The 25,230-nt window shown below is 41.3% G+C and overlaps 1 protein-coding gene across 1 annotated transcript in view; it reads left to right on the top strand.

Annotated features, from left to right (window-relative positions):
- dner (delta/notch-like EGF repeat containing) overlaps window positions 1-25,230 on the top strand; it is a 92,441-nt gene that overhangs the window by 29,197 nt on the left and 38,014 nt on the right. The window contains exons 2-3 of the mRNA XM_041810646.1: window positions 21,762-22,106; window positions 22,183-22,280. Coding sequence (XP_041666580.1) covers window positions 21,762-22,106; window positions 22,183-22,280 — 443 coding nt within the window. The remainder of the gene's footprint in view (window positions 1-21,761; window positions 22,107-22,182; window positions 22,281-25,230) is intronic.

The raw sequence follows: 25,230 nt of genomic DNA, 5'->3' as shown, positions 1-25,230 counted from the left end.
GCTTTTAAGGTAAACATCATCTTCAAAGGCAAGGATGAAATGTTTGATTAGCTTTAAAGGATGACCTCATCTTTTAAAGGCAGAAGTTGGTGAACCGGGGGGTGTTGGGGGCTTTTTCCCTTCATGTTTGCCAAAATGTAGATCATAGTTGGCAACTTTTGGAAAAGTTGGTGGAACTGTCCTTTCTTCTTAATTATTTTTCATAACTCGTCTGCTTTGGTTGAGAGAAGGATACCAGTCATACATAACTAGAGACGTGGCTGATATGACTACAGGCCAGCATGATTTGTTTGTCAGGAGGCCTTAAGTCTGCCTCAGCTCTGCCTCTTTCTGTTTTTTTGGTTGATCCAAAGTTAGTTTGAGACGATGAAAAAAGTGTCTGCTGTGGGTTGGACCCTAAGGACCACCAGTAACCAAACAACTTCATCACTCAAGCTTCGTCTAACTCTTCCCTCTGTCTATGGTGCTGACTTGGATGTACAACCTAGACAACACAGTGCCTTCAGCCCTAAATATCACCAGCATAGAGGCCTGAATCCTGACACAGCACTGATATTGAAGTCACAACTCATCATGAATGACTGTACAGTTTCGGTTCTTCTTCACTGGAGAGAAATGAAGCAGCAGACAGTCGATCTGTCACCGTACTGTGAGGCAGCTGCGTCCAGAAGACATAGCTGCAAATATAAAAAAAAACTTTATCTGTCAGTGCATCTGCTGCCAGAGGAGCGTCTGACAGATTCACAAGGAGCCAGAGAGCTGTAGATTTGTTTTAGCGCCTGTCTGATGGAATCAAAGACGGACGAGAGTGTCCCGGCCCTGGAGAAGAGACACTCCAGTCCCCTGCAGCATGGAGAGGTAAAAATAGAGCCACACAGCACCTCCTCTCTAAATCATTCTCCTCTCACTTAGTATTCTCCTTACCTCTCTCCTTCTCCTCCCACACCTTTTGCTCTCATTTTCTCTTCTCTTATGTTAGCATTTGGCAAAGTGGAGGGGTAATTGTCCTGTCAGGGACGATATCAACCAATCATAGGGGGTCAAAGGCAGTGTCCTCTCTCAGGCCACCAGCCAACGTCTGAGTGACAGATTTCAGAGCCAAAATCTGAAGCTCCAATAAAATATATAAAGACAACCAGAGATGTAGAATATGTGCTCTGGGTATTAAATGACCTGCATCAAAAACTTTGTTTCACCTCATTAGCATGACCTCCCCCCTTTCTGTTCACTGCATCTCTATTTTCTATTTACATCTATTAAGATCTGTTCACACCTGTTCCTGCATCTAGATCAGACTTAACCGATCACGGCGTGTTGGTGCTGGCGTCACGGATCCAACGTTTGAAAGAGGGGTTGCTCTTTGAAGCCTCGGGGCCAGGAAGCGATGAGGAGTGCAAGAGGATGGCGAAGGCTTTGATGTGCAGGAAATAGATAACATTAAAGGCTTGCCGCCAAAATCACGCACTTTGACCAGAACACAGCCCATGCTGTTTTTCATAAATGCTCTACAGAATGAATGAGTTCCCACAGAAACGCTCCAAAATCTTGTGGAAGGCCTTCCAAGAAAAGTGGAGGCTGTAAAAGCTGCAAAAGGGGGCAAATTCCATATAAAAGCCCCTGTATAAGTACAAATACTTTTATCCATACAGTGTAGCTCAGTCTGATTCAGTGATATTACTGTGGCAACCCTGAAAATAATGCTGAGAGGTTTTTGGTGCCAGTGATGGTCCTCCCTCTTTCGGGCATTGAAGTACTTAAATGCCACCCCAGCTCTAAATACGATCATCTTAAACATAACATTCAAACCATCTGTGACCGTCTGAGTCCCACAGAAATCCACTGTTTGGATGAAGACTGCAGATAAGTCCAGCTCAAACATTTCTCCCTTTGTCACAAGGGCTGCCGATGCTGTCAATCAGATTTGTACGTCTTTGCTTCGGCTCGGTCTCAGATTTGACAGTCATCTGTGAGGATCGAGGACTGACGCTAATTCTTCAAACAGATCTGAACTTTTAAAAGTTTAAAAGAAGCCCCTGAATGCTGCTGTTCTGTCTCTGACTGTGTTAAAGATAGAAACTCTGCCTCCTTATCAAAGAGCTGAAAATAGAGCAAGTTTACTTCAGCAGATTCATGCAGCACTCATCTACAGCCATGAGAAAGTGTTTGCTCCCTTATGATTTATTTTTTCTTTGCAAATTTGTTAAACTTATATGTTTCAGATCATCAAACAAATTCTTATATTTACAATATAATTATTAATAATTTAAGTTTCCTACAAAATGGGAGATACGCAAAGTCCCTCTCCTCTTCCTGCTTTTCTTCACCCCTACCCCTACTTCTAGCCCTTTGTAGCCCCAGTCTAGCTTCTCAAAGAGCTGTCAGCATGAGCCTGGTCTGTTTGACAGTCCTACCCTATAGTTAGGTTTATGCCTCCACTGCAATGGGGCTAAATACTGCTAGTGTTGTACTCATGGTCTATTATAATAGGCCACAACAGCGAGCACGGTCCTGCTATATAACCCAAGTGCTCTTGAGCTTGAGCATTCTCCATTAGGAGTTTCAGGAAGAGAACAGAATTCATGGTTCCATCAATTACGACAACTGGTCCAGGTCCTGAGGCCACAAAGCAGCCCCAGACCATCACCCTACCACCACCATGTTTGGCTGTTGGCATGATGTTCTTTTGATTAAATGCTGTGTTATTTTTACTCCAGATGTAACGGGATGCACAACTTCCAAAAAGTTCCAATTTTGTCTCGCCAGTTGGTCAGCAGTGGTTTTGGCTGAGGGACTCTCCCATGGATGCCAGTTTTGCCCCGTCTCTTTCTTATTATTAAATCATGAACCTTCACCTTTACTGAGTCCAGTGAGGCCTGCAGGTCTTTAGATATTCTGGGTTCTTTTCTGACCTCCTGTTTGAGTCGGCCGTTTGCTCTTGAAGTACTTTTGGTAGGACAGCGATCCCTGGGAAGGTTCACCACTGTTCCAGGTTCTCCCCCTTGTGGATAATGGCTCTCAACATGGTTTACTGTTGTCCCAAAGCCTTAGAAATGTCTTTGTAACCTGTTCCAGACTGATAGATGCCTATGACTTTGTTTCTCATCTGTTTTTGAATTTCTTTCGATGGCACCATGATGTGTTGCTTTTTCGAGAGATCTTTTAGCCTACTTCACTTAGACAGGTTCAATTTAAGGGAGCTCAGTTTTCCAATAAATGTAGTTGATCACAGTTAATTCATGATTTTACAAGTGGGGGCAATGACTTTTCACATAGGGCCTGGTAGGTTTGGATAGACTTCCACTGAAGGTAAATCTGATCCACCTCATGAACTGTAAGATCTTTGCCTCAGCAGACTTACCTGAACATTTCTTCACCTGCCACACTGCCGTCTCAAGCATTCATCCACATCCACTCTGTAATACTCAGAGACAGGATGAAGCAGAGTTTGAGTGTATAGTTAAACATTTTGGCGTGCCAGTCTCCCAGGAAGACATCATTGTTGTTCTGATTGATCGGACCGTCAGTCAGAAAACCATCCAGCGTTAAAGGCGTCATGATCTAGTCTCTGTTTACTGTCACTCACAGCAGAGATGGCTTTTTAGACGCTCATATTTCTATCACCAGAGGATAAAAATGTGAGAGGAAGGCTGTTTGAAGCCGTTATTGTCATTATGGAGAACTAAATTACCCTATTTAGTAAATTACTCTGTTTATGCGACGTGATTCTCGCACGCAAAGCCCCCTCTGCATAATATGTGGTGACAAGCTATCAAGGGAGGCAATGAATCTTTCAAAACAACGTCAGCACATGAAGAACGAGCACCCTGCAGTAAAAGACAAGCCTCTGGAGTTCTTTAAAAGAAAGCAACGTGAACAAGGACAGAAGCAAATTACTGAAGGCCACTACACCAACAAATATGAGTGGACTGAGAGCATCATCAGTGGCTGATCATACTGCTACAGCAAAGAAACCTTTCACTGTCAGTGAGGAGTTGATTCTGCCAGCTGCTAAAGACATTTAGCCGTGCACTTTAAAGAGAGGCTGCAGTTAAAAAGACAGCACAGGTTCCTCCTTAGGTGAGCATTGTCAGAAGAAGAATGAACAAAATAGCCGAGGATATCGAGATAATTCTTGAAGAGAATTCCTGAGTCACCATGGTACGCAATCCAAGTTGTGTCAATTGATTCTGACAACAAGGCAATACTTTTCTGATAGTTCAATATACACAGTGCCTACAGTACACATCTTGACACTGCAATTTTACTCACTTCTTCTTTGCAAAACTTTTCAAGTTGTCAGGTCGCACAGGGATCAGGCGTGAACAGCCCTTTTTAAGTTCAGCCACAGATTCTCTATTGCATTGAGGTCTTGGCTTTGACTGAGCCACTCCAGAACATTCACCTTATTGTCTCTAAACCGTTTCTGTGTGAGTTTCGCTGTTTGCTTCAGTTCGTTGTCTTCCAGGATTTTCCTATATTTTGCCTTCATTTTACCCTCAACCTTTTACAAGTCTTTCAGGGCTGGCTGCTGAGAAGCATCCCCAGGACATGATGCTGCCACCTCCGTGCTTCACAGTGGGGATGGCGTGTTTGTGGTGATGTGCAGTGTTTGTTGTTTTGTCTGATTGCCACAAAGCACCATTTTTGTCTCATCAGACCAAAGAACTTTCTCCCACTTAATCATAGTCTCCCACATACCTTCTGGTGAACTCCAGTCAAGATTCAATCTGAGTTTTCTTTGACAGTGGCTTCCTCTTTGTCACTCTCCTATAAAGCTTTGACTGTTGAAGAACCAGCAGCAGTTGTTGTATACAGAGTCTTCCATCTTGGTGGCCTCTCTCCTTCTTGCACGGTCACTCAGTTTGTGAGAACAGCCTGATCTAGTCAGATTTACATGTGTCATATTCCCATATAACTCTGGGGGAGGTTCAGTGCTTTGGAAATTTTTTTTATATCCATCGCCTGACTTATACTTTTCAATGACCTTTTTTTCTGAGTTGCTTGGAGTGTTCTTTTGTCTTCTAGGTGTAACGGTAGCCAGGAATACCCTCAGGTGATCCCCAACTATGTTTGATACAATTAGAGCTGTTCAAGTCTCTGAATGATTACATATCAGGAAAAATTAATTGGCTCCCACTCAGAGTTATGGTGATCTGTTTTTTTCTGTGCTTTGTTTTAATGTCTTTTTTTTTTTGGAATTTTTATCCCCAACACATTTATGGCTGGTCCATAAAAGAGCTGTTTGTCATAAAACTGGTCCATGGTGCCAAAAGATGTTGGGGGCTGCTTCTCTAGCATAGCCATAGGAACATTTTCTGGTCCATCAGAGGGCGGGTCTATAAGTGTCAGGTCGTGAGTGGTATCTGTGAATTTAAACCTAAACATTAGAATTCAACAGGTAGAATATACAGCTTTAAGTGGGTCATATTTTATCACCGTCCCATTGGAACAGTGCCTCCTACAGTCTGGTCTGTGGTACTTTAGGTGGGCTGTAAGAGGGCATTTAGAAAAAGTAAGAACCATAAACATAATTCTGAAGTTGAAACCACTCTGTAAATTTCCCCTAAATAACCTGAAACAGAGCTAGAACATTTAATGTTCTTGTCACTTTTTAATAATTTATTTTGTCGGGGGTAAAGAACCGGTGTCATGGTTTAACTGGTGCTAGATTAACTTGTGACACTACTCTGCTCTTGGATCCCAGTTATGACAATGTTTCAGTCCCTCTAGAGCAGGGGTGTCAAACTCAAGGCCCGGTTGCCATATCCGGCCCGTGGTACAATTATACCTGGCATAATTCATAATTCATATTTTGACATTTTCAATGAATAATTTTGGCCTTTTAAACACACAATTTTTAATTTCATGTCATATTTTACATTTTAAATTCACAAATATTAATTTTGCCTCATATTTTGGCCTTTAAAACTCATGATTTTTAATTGTACCTCTTGTTTTGGCCTTCTAAATTCACAACTTTTAATTTTTACACTCTCATATTTCCCCTTTTTAAATTCACAGCTGTGAATTTTGTCTCATATTTTGATCTTTTACATTCATGATTTTGACTTTTAGTCTCATATTTCTGCCTTATATATTATTTTTTTTATTCTATTTTTCTTTTTATATTGTGTTTTGACCTTTTGAACTAATTTTGCCTTTTCACTTCAGATTTTGAACCTTTAAACTTATCATTTTGACTTTTTTATGTAGATGTTTATGTTTTTAACATCAGAGCTAAGTTGTATTCCCATAATTCATCACTAGTGAAAATGAGGTTAACAGTTTTTGGTTAAATGTTGACCCTGCTCGGCCCTCAGGTTAGAACTAAATCCAGATTCTGGTCCCCACTGGGATTGAGTTTGACACCCCTGATCTGGAGCGCTAAACATTACTAGAAAAGAGTTTACAGAGTTGAAAAGTACATTTAAAGAGATTTAAGTAAAAATAGGTGACTTAGCAGATTCCTGATTGAAAAAAAGGTGGTTACTTGTTAAATATTGTTTGTAATTCCACAACTCACATTAAAATTCTCTGTTTATAAATGAAAATATGAAGGCAACACCGCTGTCCCTTGTGTTATAGTTGCATAAGGGTTTTTTGTGGGCCACATGAGACTTTTAGGTTTCGTATTGGGCCACAGCAAACTGAAATTTGGGAAAAGCTGATTAACAATCTAACTCGCCACAGGGCGCATCCTAAAATATTCCTGCAGCTGTGACTCATCAAGTCGTTCCTTTTCTTTGACGTTAAGGCGCTCCTCTCAGACTCCTCTGCTAAAATGTTGATCCTCCTGCTAAACAAAAGCATCTCCTTCCTGCCAAGGTAGGAAAGCGTGACACACTGTTGCATCATGAAGCAAGAATAACATAAGCATCAAACAAGCTCTCTGCTTTGACAGGCCTGTAGTGGTGCTACTGTGGGAGACGTTTTCTACAACAGCAGGGGGGAAAGCATCCGACGGATCAGCTGTTTTAGGGTCAGGTAACCTGACACTCCAGATGGACTCTTTCACACCACCATAAGATGTACTTCACATCCATCTGGGCAACAGCCCATAGACGGTGTTTAGGAATAACACTAAGACGTCACATTCATTACAGTCCAATCAAAGTGACTAAACATTCGCTAGATTAGTCCCTACTCGCTTTTTCGCTTTGACATGTCAGGTTAGAAAACTTAATTTTGGCAGCCATTTTTGATTTGAGTCTTAGTTTTAATCTTCACATGAAATGTCTTTCAGTTTTAGTCACATTTTAGTCATTTCTGTCCTTTTTAGTTTTAGTCTAGTTTTGGTCAACGTAAACTAAAAAACATTTTAGTCTAGTTTTAGTCCGTAAGAAGTCCTGACAATTTAGTCTGAACTTTTAGTCCAAGCATTTATTTTCTTGCTTAAATCTGGTACCAAATCATGGTAGTGTGTTCTCTGCACTCTGCCAAACCTGGGGTCCCTGCTTTCTACAGCTGATAGGCAGAATAGATACAGATGTATGTTTTTTTTTGTTTGTTTTTTTTTGTTTTTTTTTGACAGATTTACCCACAGTGGAGAAATATCACAGATTTTGAATATCAGACAAAAACTACATTATATTTCGGTTTTAGTCATCACACATTTACCTTTGTTAGTTTTAGTCTAGTTCTTGTCATGGAAAAACGGCTGTCGATGAACTTTTTTAGTCATAGTTTTAATTGATGAAATAAACACTGCGACAAAGTCGCAAAGTTGGCAACAGTGCCTCAGAAGGATCTTTTGAGGTGGAGGATTTTTCCCCTCCAGAGTTCCCTGAAGAGTTGTTGAGGACCGCGGTGGTCCCGCATTACAAAGGCTGAAGCTGTTGGAACTGAGGCGGTGAAGGTGCAGGGGAGGATGGGGGCAGTCTCTGAATGGTAGCGTTGGTTAGAGACACTAACATTCTACCCTTTATACGAAGTTTGTGATGTAGGAAGCAACCATTTGTAGATTTCTACGTCACAGGGGCCGAGCCTTTTCATAAAAGATTTTAAAAACTCGATGTCTGTTTTGAGCAAATTTCAAGCCATAAAATGCAGATTTTTTTACCAGTCACATGATGACAACCCATAACACCATGGGATAGGATGGTGGGACTCTTTCAGTGAGATCAAAGCAGATATCTCCTGGAGAACAGCACAGCAACAACAGGCAGCTCAAACATGATTGGTCCATCCTCTGCCTGTTTCTTATTGGCTGGTTCTTAAAAAAAAATACAAAAGGCTGAAATATGTTTGGTGTGCAGAGAAAGTTTCGTACACCACAGGGAAAAATCAGTGTCAGTTTGACAAACATGCAGCGTGAATGAGAGGAGAATGGTTTCAGCATGAGCGAAGGAAATTTGAGCAAACTAAAGAATTGAGAGCAAGCAGACGTTTAGAGCGCAAACGGAGAAAATCTAAGCACAAGGAGGCAGTTTAGAGCATAAGTCCTGCTCTCAGAACGTTAAAGTGTGAGCTGAAGGTTTGCAGCAGCCAGTTTAATTGTTTTCTCACTATTTATTAGTGTTTTTTTGTGTCTTTTTAGTGTTTGCTTTCTATTCAACTTTGTAGTCTTTTTCAGCATTTAATTGATGTCTAGGCAGTTTTTCACACTTTTTCCGTGTTTATTTGATGTCTGAATCTTTCTTTCTCCTTCAGTTTATAATGAGATCATAACCCCGGGCTCAAACCTCCAGAGAGAGCCGAGTTCTGCGGGGGGAGACGACTGTTGAGGGATGATTTTCAAGGATTATTTTGTCACTATCATGAATTAAATATTTTGTTTCAGCTGGTTGCGGCTGCTCATTATGCCCTGCACGTCGGAGATAAAAATGACTGCTGGCTATATGAAAGTTTAATTTGGTTCATCCAGTTAATTGCTGTGTGATTGATTATATAATTACAGTGTTTGTTCCCTGGCTGTTCTGGTTTTCATTCCTCTAACCTGCTGGTGCAGAGTTTCAGCTCTGTGTTGAAGGGTCCGTGGACTGTGTTGTTCTCGATCCCCATCTGTATATGTCTTGGTATTTATTCTGCTCCTCTGAGATTATGTAATACAGAAACATGCTCCACTATCCCAGAAAAAAAGTGAAGGCTTGATGAATGCATGCTCAGCCTTTAAAAAAGATGGATCAAGATCAGCAGCATCAATTTTTAAGAGCCTCTCTCATGAGTAAATCATGAAATATAAGACCCTGGTGAAGCTGGTGCTATAGGCTCTCTGCAGTGAGTGCTACACACAAGTCTTGCCTGAAACACTGAGAAGACTCCAACATTATTTTATTCAGAGTAGACTTTGGTGTAATGTCTGTGAAAGTGAGCTTGCAGCAGCTTGTGTTTAGTTCTCATCAGAAACTTCTGGAGCGTGTGGTTGCCATCTCCAGTGATTTGAACCATTCTGTCTTTATAGTTTTAAAAGTATTTCAAGGAATAGAAAAATCTTCTGCAGTTGTAATGTCCTGATAATTGTCCTTTAAATTCTCATTGTTCGTCTTTGTTTCTCCGTCGTATTTGAAGTCATCTCCTCCCTCCACATTAACTCTGTCTGTGTGAGCTTAGCTGTGGCCATTATGTGAACCCCCGCAGTACGATGATCGACTGCTCAATGAGTCTGCCGTAAACAGTGAGCGGCTGATAAACGGGTGAAATTGAGCACTCAGTGAGCCGCTGTTATCAAACAGCTGATGGCAGAAGCTCCACCAGGTTGGAGTGGCTCAGGAAAGAAAGCTGCTGCTGCCTGATCAGAAAAAAAACGTCTTTAATGAAGTCAGTTATTTGACTAAAATCTATGAAAGCAGAGAGTGAAACAAAGAGAAGACCCAGATATTAAACCGTCTGATTTCAGCAGTAATCAGTCAACTGTCGCACTCCTTTAGGAAGATGTCAGTCATGATTTATGAATCTGGCTGTGGCTCTACAAACATTAATGTGTTACTGTGCTGTGACAGCCACAAATCCCCAGTCCTTCTTTTTGGCCAGAAAATATTAGATGAAACCTGATTGACATCAGTCATTTGGTTACTAAAGGAGGCTTTGAGTCCAGTCTGGGGCAGCTGCTGTCTTAACTTATAATAATAAAAATAGACCAGTGATTAAAAAAATCAGCAAACTTCATCATCATTAGAACACATAAATACCAAAAAATCTTTCCTTTGTATTGACTGTCCTTTGCTGGCAATTTTTGGAAAAGTGTGTGGAACAAACAAGGGAAAGAGGGTTGCAAATGATGACCTATTTAGCAAAAATGGAGAAAAAAAGCCCCAACATCCCAGCTTCACCAACTTCCATCCTTGCCTTTGAAGATTTCATCTTTTAAACCTTGACAACATTCCATTGTTCTATTTAAAGATTATGAAATACTTTAAAGCTTGTAAAACATCCCAGTCTTGCCTTTGAAGATTTCATCCTTTAAACCCTTGAATCTGGCCTGAGGCCCTTTACTGCATGTCTCACCCCAACTCTTGACCCTGTTTCTGACTCTATCCACTGTCCTCCTTTATCTAATAAAGGCACAAAAAAGCCCAAAAATAAATCTTGAAAAAAAAAAAAAAAAAAATTCCCACGTTGCCTTTGAAGATGGCGTTGTACTTTAACGTTTGTACAGGTGCAGGTGAAAATATCAGAATATCAAGTAAAAGTTCATTTTTCCCCCATGATTTACTTTAAAATCTGCAACTTCCATATATTTTAATTTTATATAAACTAAAATATTTCAAGAATTTTTTATTTTAGTTTTGATTATTTTAGCTCTTGAAGATGTAATCATCAAGACTACAGCTCAAGAAAATCAAAAACCCATGATTTCCAAATATTTGAGTATTGTGGACAAGTCCAGTTTGCAAAGGTTTCCCGAGCCTTCATTCTCATTCTGGTTAAGTTCACACAACCACAATCATGGAGAAAACTGCTGACATGACTGTTGTCCAGAAGACAATTATCCTCCAAGAGGAGGGTAAGCCAAAGAAGAGCAGGCTGTTCTCAGAGGCTGTATCAAAGCAGATTCATGGAAAGTTAACTGGAAGAGAAAAGTGTGATAAGAAAAGGAGTGCAAGCATCAGGGATGAGCTCAGCCTTCAGAGGACTGTCAAATAAAGTAGATTCAAGAACTTAGGGGAGCTTCACAACAAATGGACTGAGGCTGGAGTCAGTGAATCAAGGGCCACCACACAGATGGGTCCAGAAAATGGACTACAAGTGTCTTGTCCCTATGTTGAGCCAATCCAGAACCACAGACATCATCAGGGTCTCACCTGGGCTAAGGAGAAAAAGAGCTGGACCGTTGTTCTGTGTTCAAAAGTTCTGTTTCCAGATGAAACAAATTTTGAATTTCATTTGAAAATCAAGGTCCCAGAGTCTGGAGGAAAACCAGAGAGGCACAGGATCCAAGGTGCTTGAAGTCCAGTGTTTTCAGTTTCCATGGTCAGTGATGGTTTGAGGTGCCATGTCATCTGCTCCTGGTGGTCCACTGAGCTTCATCGCGTTTAAAGTGAACGCTGTCAGCAGTCTACCTGGAGATTTTAGAGACCTACATCTTCAATCTACTGAGAAGCTTTATGGAAATACTGATTTCCTTTTCCAGCAGGACTTGGCACCTGCCCACAGTAAGACAGAAACAACCAGAAACTGGTTTTCTAACCATGGTATTACTGTGTTTGATTGGTCAGCTAGCTAGACTAAGTACTAGTACTTTCCAGAAGATCAGCGTGTGTATTATAGATCCTTTTGGACTGTTCTGTGATATTCAAAAATTTTGAGAAAGATAGGATGTCTGATTTGGGCTGATAAAGAAATAAAAGGTCACATATTATGCAAAACACACTTTTTCAGGCTTTTCTAGCAAAAATATGTGCCCCTGGCCTGTCCACAATCCCCCCAAGAATCAGAAAAATCCATTCCCTCCCTCCCTCCCTCTCTTTCTCCACCTTTCAGAAAATGTGTGCTGAAACAAGCCATTCTCAGATTACCCCTTATGATGTCATGTGGGGAGTTAGCGCCGCCCCCAGGTTCAGTTAGCCCTCCCTGCCTGGAAGAAAGTCCCGCCCTCCTCACCTGATTCTTCTCTTAGCTGCCAGCTGAGAGGAGGATTAGGAGAGTAACATCCATTCAGCCATATTCATTTCCTGAGAGGGGCGGAGTCAGACAGCTCGGTAACATTTAAAGCCACAGACACAGAAACAGCTCGTTCTGAGCAGGGCTGAGACAGAGGGGGGTTTTAGATGCAAAAATTCAGTACTGGAGTGTTTTTCAGCTCTTCACAGGCATGTTTTGGGGACCTCTAATATTATTAGAAACCTGTCTTAAAAGGGTAAAATATGTGACCTTTAGAAAGCAGAAAAAAATAAAAGAGAAAAACACGTTTTCTTGACATACCACATCCTTAAAGATATTAAAAAAAACCTTGAACCTCTAAAGACAACCTCCTTCAAAGAGCTGACCAGCCCTGCTGCTGACTTTTGCAGCTTTCTCCAGGTCTACACGTCCAAACAGCCTCATACCTCTGTCTATTGATTTTTTTCTGATGGATCACACGCTGCTCAGCCATGACCGGGCTACAAACAAGATTGCTTTTCTTTCTTTTTCTTCCCAAAGAAATCTAAAGCTCACGATTGTAAGAAGAAAAAAACATTTAGCACAGGGGTCATCAACATCTGCAGGTACAGTGCTTTGAAAACGTGTCTGCCACCTTCATCGTCTCTTATTTTTTTGCATTTCTGGCATGCTTAATTGTCTCAATTTTGATTTCAGACAACCTGAGTAAATACAAAATGCCATTTTAAAATGATAATTTCAGTCATGAAGGGACCATACCTGAACATGATTGCGCCCCCTGCTGGCCTGCTTTCATATTTGTAAGACGAGCACAGATTTGTCCTCAGTCTGATTCTGTTGGTGTGTTATCTGTATTAAACGCTGTGGTGAAATCAATAAGAACACAGCAAACACAGATGGTATCTGTGTGCATTCATTCGTCTCCTTATATCAGCTCATGTTTGTTGGCCTCTTATGTCTGCAGTCTCCTCCAAACCTCCATCAGGATAAACTGATAGTACCTTTAGCTTAAGTGGTGTGGCCGTTTCCCTCCATCCGGCCATATTGATCCTCCCTCCTCAGGGTGGCCGTCCCAAATTAGGAAGTGGATCACGGCACCCAGTGAAGTAATTCATTTGGCCTGAGAGGATATCTCTGTTCTGTTTGTCAGCCCATATGGGAATAATGATAAAAGGACTAATGTGGTTTATCATCAGCTCCACATGGACCACTAGAGCCCTGGGAAAATGAGCCATTTAGCGCTTGGAAACAACAGTAAACATACAAGGAGAGTGGTCTACATTAATAAATAGAAAGGGCTTTGTGAACCTGAACATGAACTCAAAAACGATTTAAAATGATGTTATAAAAAGGCTCACTATTCAAGGTTGAAGAATGAAGAAAACTGTAGTTGTAAAAAGTAAAACTGATACATATAAATTGTACTCATATAAACACAAACCAAAGGAGCCAAAAAAGTGACACACTGCATATCAAACTTTGAGTGCATGCAAAGAAGTGGGTAGAAAACTTGGGAAAAAAAATAGGAATAAAATGTGCACATAAATGGGTGCAAAACACACATAGTAACAGGTACAAAATGTGCAAAGACATGGGTATAAATGTGCAGAGAATCAGATGCAAAAGATGCAAAGAAACAAGTCAAAATGTGCATAGAAATGGGTACAATCATGCAAACAGTTCAAGGTACAATGTGCAGAGAAATGGGAACAAAAGGTGCAGAGAAACAGGTTAAAAACGTGAGAGGAAACAGGTGCAAAATGTGCAAAGAAACAGGTAGAAAAATGTGTAGCATAACCAGTACAAATGGTGGAGAGAAACTGTAACAATTGTGTACAGAAACAGGAACAGAAAATGCAGAGTATGGGCACAAAAGGTGCAAAAGAAACAGGCAAAAACCAAAGAGAAGCGGGTACAAAACATGCAGAGAAACAGGTACAGAAGTGCAGAGAAAGTGGTCCTGAAAATTCATAGAATACAGGTACAAAGTCCAGAGAAACAGGAAAAAAATCTGCAAAGAAATGGGTACAGGTGTGCCAAAAAACAGGTGCAAAAGGTGCAGAAACATGAGTACAAAAGGTACAAAGAAAGAAGTACAAAACATGCATAGAAATGGGTATAAATCATGCAAGGAAACAGGAACAAAACGTGGAGAAATTAGTTCAATATGTGCAGAGAAACAGGTACATAAGGTGCTGAAACAGAGACATAATGTGCAGAGAAACAGATACAATCATGCAAACAGTCCCTGGTACAATGTGCAGAGAAATATGGAACAAAAGGTGCAGAGAAATAGGTACAGAAATGGCATAAATACATATACAAAAGAGCAGAGAATTAGGACAAAATATGCAAGGAAATGGGTACAAATGTGCCGAGAAAAGGTACAAAAGGTGCAAAGAAACAGGTACAACATGCAGAAAAACAATCAGATTTGCAGGCAAATTCGTACAAGACGTGCATAGTAAAGGGTACAAAATGTGTGAAAAAAATTGGGCACAACAGGTGCAAAGAAACAGGTAAAAAACATGCAGAGGAACAGGTACAAACCATGGAGAGGAACAGTAACAAAGCTGCAGAGAAACAGCTACATAATGTGCAGAGGAAAAAGGATGTAAAATCATTTCATCCTTCTAAAGGGGCTTGAGCTCTAGGTGTGGAACCAGTGCCCTAAAATAAATGTTTGAATTTGTACACATGTACACAGAAAGGATAGCTGAAGACAGACAGGAAATAAGGTGAGAGAGCATGGGTGACATGCTCTAAAGGTAATGATTTGAGTTAAAATCTTTGCACTTAGACAAAATGTAACCAATCCTTTTTCAAATTCATTTCACAGAGATTAAAAAAGCCATTATCTGTGCTTCTGCTCGACTAATGTTTAATTTTCTGATAAATTAGTGTCATCATGACCAGAATGATGGTTGGAAAAAACAGGGTAGTTTAACCTGCAGTAGAGTAAATAAAGGTCAGAACAACACAGCAACCATCAAGTGCTGATGTATTTTTTAAAATGTCACAATCATTGTCAGCAGTAGTGTGCTACTTTCCTGCTCCATTTACACATCAAATTGTTCCGCCCTGCTTTGAGCCCCGCTGTGCTTTGTTGGAGCACGCTCACTACAGCCTGGTCACATGCTGGCTCCGTCCCAGTCACCACCCCAAAGCCCGAGATCCAAACCCTCACAGACGTTAATGATCAGACATGCTGAGATGGTCTAAAAACTGAGTAATGGGACAAACTTTCATTACGTCATGTTTTTATTTTTTATCTAGAGCATTGAAACTACACAAGACGCACAAGAACACATTACATGAACTATAAAACAATTAACAACAGTCACAAAAACAGTCATCATGGTGGTTCTTTTTCTTCTTTTCTTTCACAGTCATTTTTCCAGCCATGCGTGATAACGCCCTCTAAACCAAAAAATTTATAAAAAGGAGAAAAATTTGGGAATGACATTCTTTTCCCTTCAGTTCAAACTAAAACTTCACATCAAAACAGTCTGAGAGCCAAAATCTTCACAGTAATTATCAAAGAGCTGTCTAACTCATTGGGTGCCAGCCCTTTTATAAAATGGAAAGTGGCTTGTGACAGCATTTTTGGCCATTTTGAGTCATCTTTCAAGACCCACAGAATATTTTGTACTATGATTCTGAAAACACCAAATAGCTCAAATGAAAGAAGAAACTCTCTATTTCATCATGGAAAACTCTGTTTGTTTGCACCTTGTTCCATTCTTGATTTATCTGAAGTTGAATAGGGGCTAGTTTCACCAAAAAGACCACTTTTTTTCTAGAAAGCTGAGAAAAATGCATTTTTGTGAAAGAGTCTGTCAAGCAGAACAGTGATTTGAATTTTATAATTTTGCTTTCAATGACATGAAAGACATCAGAAATTTGTATTACAAATATTATTTTATTGTAAAATAAATAACAATGCTTCCAGTCACTGTCATGCCATTCACACTCTGGAACTGGACGGCCTCCACGGGACCCCCGATACGCCCACGTCCTCTCCTGCTTGTTGCCGTATCCATCCAGCTGGCGAGAGGCTGCCTAATTTTTTCCGACGCACGGGGGTGGGGGTGCCTTGCGGCATTCTTTAGCCTCTTTGCCAGCCAAGGCAGATCAATAAAAGTGCCGATCCCTGGATTTGCTGTTGTTAAGTTCAGTGTCGGTTTCAGTGAGTAAGTGATTTCTCAGGCAAAAGTTTAAAGTTTCTTCCAGCGTCTAAGTTAGAATTTTTAGCTTAGATTACCTCCATAACGATCGCTCTGCTCTTTGACCCCAGGGTCTCCACCTCTGACATTTGATCTGCCGTCCCTTCCAACTGTAGTGTTCTGACTATGTATCCCAGAAGCCCCAAAACTACTCACGGGGAGCGTGAGAGCACCCCCTTGTGCCAGCCGCCATAAAAACACTTTGACGTATATATATGTCAATGGCACTCAATGAGTTAAGATAGCAAAAATGTGAATCTGAGTTGGTGTTAGAGGGCTTGGAAGTCGACTGGCTCCTTTCGATGAAAGGACCAGCGGCTCTACTCCTAGCTCCCTCCGGATGTCTGTGCTCCTTACCCTATTGCTAAGGCTGAGCGGAGGAAACTCATTTTGGCCGCTTGTGTCCGCAATCTTATTCTTTCGGTCATTACCCAGAGTTCATGACCACATGTGAGGGTTAGGAGGTAGATCGACTGGTAAGCTGAGAGCTTTGCCTATCAGCTCAGCTCCCTCTTCACCGCAATGGTCAGGCACAACGCCCCCAGTACTGCCGATGCTGCGCCAGTCCATACATCAATCTCATGCTCTCTTTTACCCTCACCCTATGAAAGCTATGAATAGCAAGTTTATGGTGAAAATGGACAAAAACAATGGTAGCTCAGTATTCCACGCAATCCAAATGTTTTGATGTGTTTAGTTTGTTACCCAGTAAAGGTCTTTACACACTGGGTCTGTTATTTTTGGAATGGTTTTTTTTTTTTTTTCAGAAATGCGCAAAATCTAAACAGTGCAATAAAAACTGGTAATGGAAACACCTTAATTTAAAAAAAACTCTCAAATATCACAACAAAGTTTTTTACGCTCTCATGAGGAGGTTTTTTAGATGTTTCGATATAGAAAATGTTGCAAAAGTGCAACGGCAATATTTTTTCCGCATTTACACGTCACTGGACATAACGTACGATGTCACGTGACCAGTTCACTCCGAGACAACATAGCACGGTACGTATGGACAAAGGAGGAGACAAGGCTTTTCTTAAAGCTGTAGTAAGCAATTTATTTTTAGTGTCGTATGCCCACAAAAACAACACAACCCGTCAGGATCTTGTTATTGAAGCCGTTTAAAAAAATAACACACTTCTGCAACGTGTCCTCGTGCTGCACCTTCACTTGAGGAAAACCAGCAAGGGATGATGCTCCAGCCAATGAGGAGGCTATCCATAATCCATCCATAATCCATATTGCAAAGCTCCCATTTGAACAGTTTGGACCTAGAAAGTGACAGGACCAATCAGTGATGAGTGGCAGTGCTTTCAGGCGTGGCTGAGTCGTGACGTAAGCAAGAAGCAACAAGAAGTCGGTGAAATTCTGGGGGAAGAGATTTGCGTGGATGCAGCTAAAGCATCATTTTTATCAACACTTGACAACATTCCTTCGCTGAAAGAAGAACAAGAGACAGCAGTGAGTTGTTTTCTATTCAAGAATGACAAAAATCGTGTACTGACATGTCTACAGTTGCCATGGTTCATGTTATGCAGTTCTCTATGGAGTTTACTCCTCCGTAGGGGCGCAGATCGATAGCAGCTACGTCATGTGTTTTGTTGCCCTGATTGGCCCGTAAAAATGTGACGGATAGAAAGTTCATCCAATCATCCTCCGAGTTTCTTTTTCAAAGGCTCGGCCCTTTCCCAAACACTAGCTGGGTTTCCATTACACTTGGAAATACGCAAAATCGAGATAGCGCAATAAAAACTGGTAATGGAAACACCTGAATTTCAAAAAAACCCTAAAAAAATCACTAAAAAGTTTTTACGCTCTCATGAGGAGGTTTTTCAGGCGTTTCGATATAGAAATACATTCAGACTTTGCCTCTAAACTATCATCCATTGCCTCGTCTTTTGTTCAAAAATGTCAAGGCAACTGTTGTAGATGTAATCATAACCGTACCCACACGCAACAGGTTTTCTCGCAAGATGAGATTTTACCAGAATTGCGAGGCTCATGCCAGAAAATCCCTTCAGTGGAAACACATTCAAAATGCAATTGTACTTAGTTGAATTTTAAGAAATATTTTAAAATAAAATTTTATTTTGTGAAAATCTGTAATGAAATCGCAGATAGAGAACTCCATGCAGCACCCACTCATGCATTACAGTGTTGTGCCAAGTTGGAGAGATGGAGAATAACTTTTTAATTTAGTGAGTAGGCAACAAACTTATTCCTTTACCTGTTATATTTCTATGGTTGATATCCACATAATACACTGGCAAACTGCTGTTCAGGAGGAGTGAGTGAGCAAGAGAGAATGAAGCAGCAGCAACAATCACTCATTTAAATGACTTGGACTGATGTAAAAATGTGAATAAAATCAAACCTGTTGTGAAAAAAAGGATAGACGAAAATTTGGTTGTCAGTGTGCAAACATGGTTAGAACAACATGAAATCGATTTCCTTATTTAACATGCAAAAAATTTGAACACAAATAAACGGGCTCACTGTGTAAAGGCCATTGGCCTCTGTGTTTCACACTTTTTTACTATACAAGCTTCGGTTACAGGATTCATGCCCTTCTGCCTGAGTGTGTCTAAGCAGGTGTTCGCATCTGTAGGACTGGTCACAGGAAAAAAGAAATACATGAAAAACTAGTTATTTCAGCAACACAGTATTTTCAGGTCAAAACATATTGTGCCAACTGTAGCTTTTGTAATTACCAGCCATTTGAGGAATAAAACCACAGCCATAAACTTACCTGGATGACAAATTTCCATTTAGCTCTCCTGGTTGCGGTTGATTTCTTTCAGTAAGACTTTTCTTTTTAAGACTTTCAGTAAGACAGTAAGACTGGGAACTCTGGATGGTGAGTGATGCAGGCTGCATGACCTGGGCAACGTTAGAAAGATAATCAGACTCTGCCCTCCTTGGCTGAAAGTTCAGCAGCAGAGCATCAGATTCACAAAGTCCACTCCTCTTTACAGTCACCATATGGTAGACTGTGAGCTACAACATGACTTTCCTCAAAATGAACCGTCCTCTAGACCTGACAGCCTATCTTGTCTGTACTTGGCCGGCTGTTGCAATTATTACAACCAATAGCAGCCCCAAAAAGTACATGAGGGAACATTTACCAGAGTTTCCTGCTGCTGGTAAATGTATGTTGATCAGTTATAATACTGATAAAAGGTTGAATCTGTGAGTCACCTTTTCTCCCTGTTCCAGTTCCTGAAGTTGTCATTAAGAGCAAGTTCACACAGAGAAACAGCCAACCTCCTGTTTTTCTCTGTAGTTCATTAAAAATGTTGATCTAAAAACCTTCACATTGAACAGCTGGAGCTGCAGATACCTGGGAATGTTTCCATGAACTTGCCAAAAAATGAGACGCAGCAGGATTAGTCATTCTTAAGCTTTAAAAGCCGAGCAAAAGGCAACGCGGTGTCACGCAGTAAGCCTCATAAGCTCAGCTTTGTCCTCTTTCACCTTCAGCATCTGTACTGGAATGTTTTCCTGCAAATATGATCAATTATTGATAGGGGGCTGGCGTGAAGGAAGCTGTCAGGATACATTTTTTCATCACTGCATGACAGAGGGAAACCTTGTTTGGAGGGAGCCTGGACTTGTACATTCATTTTGTAGTGAGAGAGAGGGAGAAAAACGGGGAGAAACAGGATGAAATGTGGCCCTGTGATGGTTTCTAAGGGGCCCGATGTAATGAAGGAGAAAAGAGGAAGCTGAGTCAGAGAGTAATAAAAGAAGAGCTGAGCAGAAATAAAGAAGAAAACTATCACTGTGAGCTTCCGGAGCCGTTTACAACAAAGCTAAGGCCCCGGTTGACGTTTTGTTCCTTAAAGGGGTCGTTTTAGTGTAGGCCCCAAGAAATTAGGAATATGAAGCCATTTTTCATTTAGCTCCAATAAATAATATCTCTATATCACTATTAGAAAACATTTACAACAACAGTCTTTCACTTATGTTGACTGTGACTGACTTATGTTTGGTGAAAATGAGGGTAGGGTTAAAGTCCCCAACATCCCCAGCCTCACCAACGTTCCTTCCTCTGCCTTCAAAGATGATGTTATCAGAGCTCATGAAACATTCCTTCCTCTGCCTTCAAAGATGATGTTATCAGAGCTCATGAAACATTCCTTCCTCTGCCTTCAAAGATGATGACATCAGAGCTCATAAATGGATCATCCACTTCATATCTCCCTAAATGACCAAAGAAACAACGGTGGTGGATGGCTCTTCTCTCTTCGCTTCAGGACAGAAAGATATAGAAGATGTTTCATACCATCAGCAATAAGACTATTTAATTCTACCATTAACAGATGAGACTCCAGACAAATGAATTTCCCTTCGGGGATAAATAAAGTTACTGTATTGTATTTGGGGGGCATTTTGAGGGTTCTGGACCTTGCTGTGAAGGCCAGGCGTCCTAACTAGGAACTTTTAAGGTAATCACAATCTATTTTGATGCAGTTTTATTCACGCTTGTTTAAATGTTCAAAGCATAAGGGGCCTAGGCCTGAATCTGAGCACACCTGAACCCAAGTCTGGTTCCTGCCTATGCCCAGTTTGGTTTGAAACAAACAAAGGTACCTTTAATGGGTAGTTGAGCATGAACCATGGGAGATTTAAACGCCATCATGCTCGATCAAGGATGTGAGTTGCATCCTTTAAAGTGTTGTTTGCATGCAGCATGGGCGTATTGTGGAGTTGCATGGAAGATGATTGTCTTTGCTGGCATCTCATTGGTTGAAATGGTGGCTTCTTCTTCATGAGAGATTTGCAAGCTAGCTGCATGCATTTACTGGGCGACTTTGGCTCAGTAGGCATAGTCGGCCATCTTCCAACCTGGGTTTGATTTCAAGATCCTGCAGTCACATGACAATACTTGGGCAAGACTTTTAATCCCAGTTTGCTCCCACTAATGTGTCGGAAGTGTGTAAATGTGTATGGTTTTGTGGCCCTCTTGATGTTGAGACTTAAAAGAATGTGGCTTTCTGAGGTTGAGACGAAGACTAAGGTGGTCCTCTGAGGTTGAGACTTAAGCCAATGTGGTCCTCTGAGGTTGAGACTTAAACCAATGTGGTCCTCTGAGGTTGAGACTTAAACCAATGTGGTCCTCTGAGGTTGAGACTTAAACCAATGTGGTCCTCTGAGGTTGAGACTTAAACCAATGTGGTCCTCTGAGGTTGAGACTTAAGCCAATGTGGTCCTCTGAGGTTGAGACTTAAGCCAATGTGGTCCTCTGAGGTTGAGACTTAAGCCACTGTGGCCCTCCTGGTGAGCTTAGTCTCCCATACCTGCTGTAGATGTTTAGTGTACTCCTTTAATGACCATCTTGAGGCCCCTAGGGGCCCTCCCCTCCTTTACCTGATGGTGATTATTCCTCCAGTCTATCACAATAAAAACAGCACAAACTCATAAATCTTCTCACAGACAGACAGTCTTTCTATCGTTTTTATTCAGTCCTCATGTTTTCCTCTCCCTCTCTCTCAGTTTTTTTCAGACCCGTGTGCCAGCAGCCCTTGTCTCCATGGAAACTGCAGCCAGAACGATGGCGGGGGGGAGGGAGAGGCAGCGTTCACCTGCGAGTGCTCTGAAGGCTACGAGGGAGAGAGGTGTGATCAGATCCTATTGGACCTACCGGCCGCGGACTGGGACCCCGCCACCCCCTCCGCTCCTGAGCTGGCTACCCCCGCTGCGTCCACCACCACCGCTGCCACTCAGCCACCACAGCCAACCACCGTCCCCTCCACCACCACGCCGGCACCTCCCACCCTGCAGCCATGGCAACCGCGGCCCGGACAGCGTCTGCTGGTGGTGCCATGGGAGGCCGACAGGGTGAGATGGCGTTCAGTCCTCAGAGGGTTAACCTTTAAATGGGTAGAGGAAGTACTGATGAGTATCTGTGTTCCAGGTGACTGAGGGTCTCCACTGCGTGAGCCCGGAGCTGTGCGAGCTGACATCAGCCACACTGACTTTATCTCTGGAGGTCCCTGAGGAGACGGCGGTAAAGTAAGAGTCATTAAGAAGCACTGAAGGGTCAAAATGATCCACTATAGGTCACTCTCTCTGTTGTACCCTAATTCCCAAAAAGTTGGGGTGGATAAAATGTAAATAAAAACAAAGGTCAATTTCTATCAAATCTCGTAATTCAATATTTCATTCTCAGTAGAACATAAACAACATATCAGATGTTGAAAATGAGACGTTTTAACATTTCCTGAAAAATATTAACTTATTTTGAATTTGTTGGCTGTAAGACATCTCAAAAAAGTAGGGGCAAGGCAACAAAAGGCTGGAAAATAAATGGTACTAAGAAAAAAACAGGTGGAGGAGCATTTTGCAACTAATTAGGTTAATTGGTAACAGGTCAATGATATGACTGGGGTAAAAGGAGCATTTTAGAGAAGCAGAGTCTCTCATAAGTAAAGATGGGCAGAGGTTCACTGACCTGTGAGAAACTGTCTAAAAATAGTGGAACTATTTCAGAGAATTGTTCTTTAATATAAAATTGTGAAGACTTTGAATATTCCACCATCTACAGTCTATAAAAACCTAAAAAAAAAATCAGAGAAACCATCCACAAGTGCAAGTTAAAGATGTATCATGCAACAAAGAAGCCACATGTGAACAGGATCTAGAAGCACTGCTGTCTTCTCTGGGCCAAAGGTCTTTAAAATTGAATGAGACAAAATGGAAAACTGTTCTGTGGTCAGATAAATCAAAATTTGAAATTCTTTTTGGAAACAGCTCAAAGTAAAAAAAATCTGATGGTATGGGGATGCATTAGTGCCTATGGCATGGGCAGAAGCACACTACTGCTGCTGACATGAAGGTTTTTGAGTTACACATGCTCCCATCCAGACAACATCTCTTTCAGGAGAGGCCTTGACTTTTTCAGCGATAGCTAAACCACATCCATCACAACAGCATGGCTCCACAGTAGAAGAGTCCTGAACTGGCCTGCCTGCAGTCCAAACCTCGTACCAATAGAAAACATTTGGAGCATTTATCCAACAAAGAAAACCCAGGACTATTGAGCAGCTAGAATCCTACATTTGACAGGAGAAGGCCAGCTCAACTCAACAAAATGCAAGAATATCAGTGCTGGCTCAAAAAACACTGATTAGCAAAAAAGCAAACAGATTGGTACTCGTCATAAAGTTCTACACTTTGTATTGTATAGAAGACAAAAGCAGCATGGACGCGCTTCATCAGCATTTGAAACACAGCCTAATGAGGATGTTCAAACATCAGCAGAAAAAATATAATACTGACAGGACATTAGAATCAGGTCATTATACAATCAACAAACACCTGAATGTCTATCAACTCAGGAGATGAAGCATAATAAAACACAAACAAAATCACAGACAGAATCAATAAACAAATGATTCTTCCACGCAGGAATGTGTCAAACCATATTGTTGATTCTTAACACATGCCCTTCAAAAAAACAGTTTACTCCCCACTCAACTCATAGTTCACAGCAAGACTCATAAAAAAACAGGAAAGAGCCAGCTCTTCACGAGTGCCAATCTGTTTGCTTTTCTGTATAGCAGCTAGAATCCTAACCTTGCAAAGCAGATAGATACACCCGTTTCCGTGTTTCTCACTGGCAAATCCGTCATGCAAAGCTCCCATCTGAAGCGTTTGGGCCCGGTTAGAAAATGACAGGACCAATCAGCTTCAAGAGGCAGTACTTTCAGGCGCGGCAGAGTTGTGACATAAGCAAGTAGCAACAAGAAGACCGGTGCAGTTATGGAGATTAGCGTGGATGCTACTGAAGCACCAGTTTATCAGAGCTTGACGACATTTCTTTGTTAAAAGAAGAACAAAGAACGGCTGTGAGTTGTTTTCTTTTCAAAAACGACAAAAGTTGTGTACTGACATGTCTACAGTTGCCATGGTTTGTGTTATGCTGTTCTCTATGGAGTTTATTCCTCGGTAGCGGCGCCCCTCGTTAGCAGCTACAACATCTCATGTTTTGTTGTTCTGATTGGCCCATAAAGAAGTGACAGACAGTCACCCTCTGAGTTTTTTTTTCAGAGGCTCTGCCCTTTCCCAAACACCGTCTGTGTGAGGTTGACCAGATGGATGTGTAAAACACATCCATCTGGCGTGTCAGGTAACTTGAATCCTACATCAGACGAGAATGGGAAAACGTTCCTCTCCAAGCAGCTGGTCTCCATACTTCCCAGATGTTTGCAGACTGTTGTTAAAAGAAGGGGGGATCGTACACAATGGTAAACACGGCCCTGTCCCGACTATTTTAAGATGTGCTGCAGCCATCACATTAAAGGGGACATATTCAAAACTCACCTTTTCTGGCTTTTCTAATAAAAATTTGCCCTCCTGTCCTGATCCTCCTCTCAGATGCCATCCATTAAGCCATAGCCATTTCCTGAGAGGGGCGGGGTCAGGGGTGGAGTCAGACAGCTCATTCTGATTAGGGCTGAGACAGAGGGGTTTTTAGACATGCAAAAATCTGACACTAGAGTATTTTTTCAGCAACAAACTTCACCGGCGTGTTTTGGGGACCTCTGAGACCAATATAAACTTGTCTGTAAAGGATAAAATATGACCTTTAAAAATAAGCTTTCAGCTTTCTTATTTTTTCATGAAATGGTAAAATGTTTCAGTTTCAACATCTGATATGTTGTTTTTGTTCAATTGTTCGCCAACATAAAGCCTGGGTGTTTGTTCATTGCCTATGAAAGTGTTCACCCCCGCTTGGATGTTTGACCCTTTTATCTGATATATTTGGCTCAATATTTGGCTTTTTTTTTTGACAAAAAAACCCCCCCAAATTTAAAAAAGTCTTTCATGTCAAAGTAAAAACAGATTTCTACAAAATAATCTCAGTTAAATAAAATCATGTAATGTAAAATCAGTGACTGCGTAAATATTCACCCTGTAAAGTGACCTAATTCAACAGAGGTCCAGCCAATTGGTGCAAATA

The sequence above is a fragment of the Cheilinus undulatus genome, linkage group 2 (assembly GCF_018320785.1).
Source record: "Cheilinus undulatus linkage group 2, ASM1832078v1, whole genome shotgun sequence".
In the NCBI taxonomy this organism is placed as follows: Eukaryota; Metazoa; Chordata; class Actinopteri; order Labriformes; family Labridae; genus Cheilinus; species Cheilinus undulatus.
The sequence above is the reverse complement of the archived record's forward strand: the minus strand, read 5'-3'. Positions and strand labels throughout refer to the sequence as shown.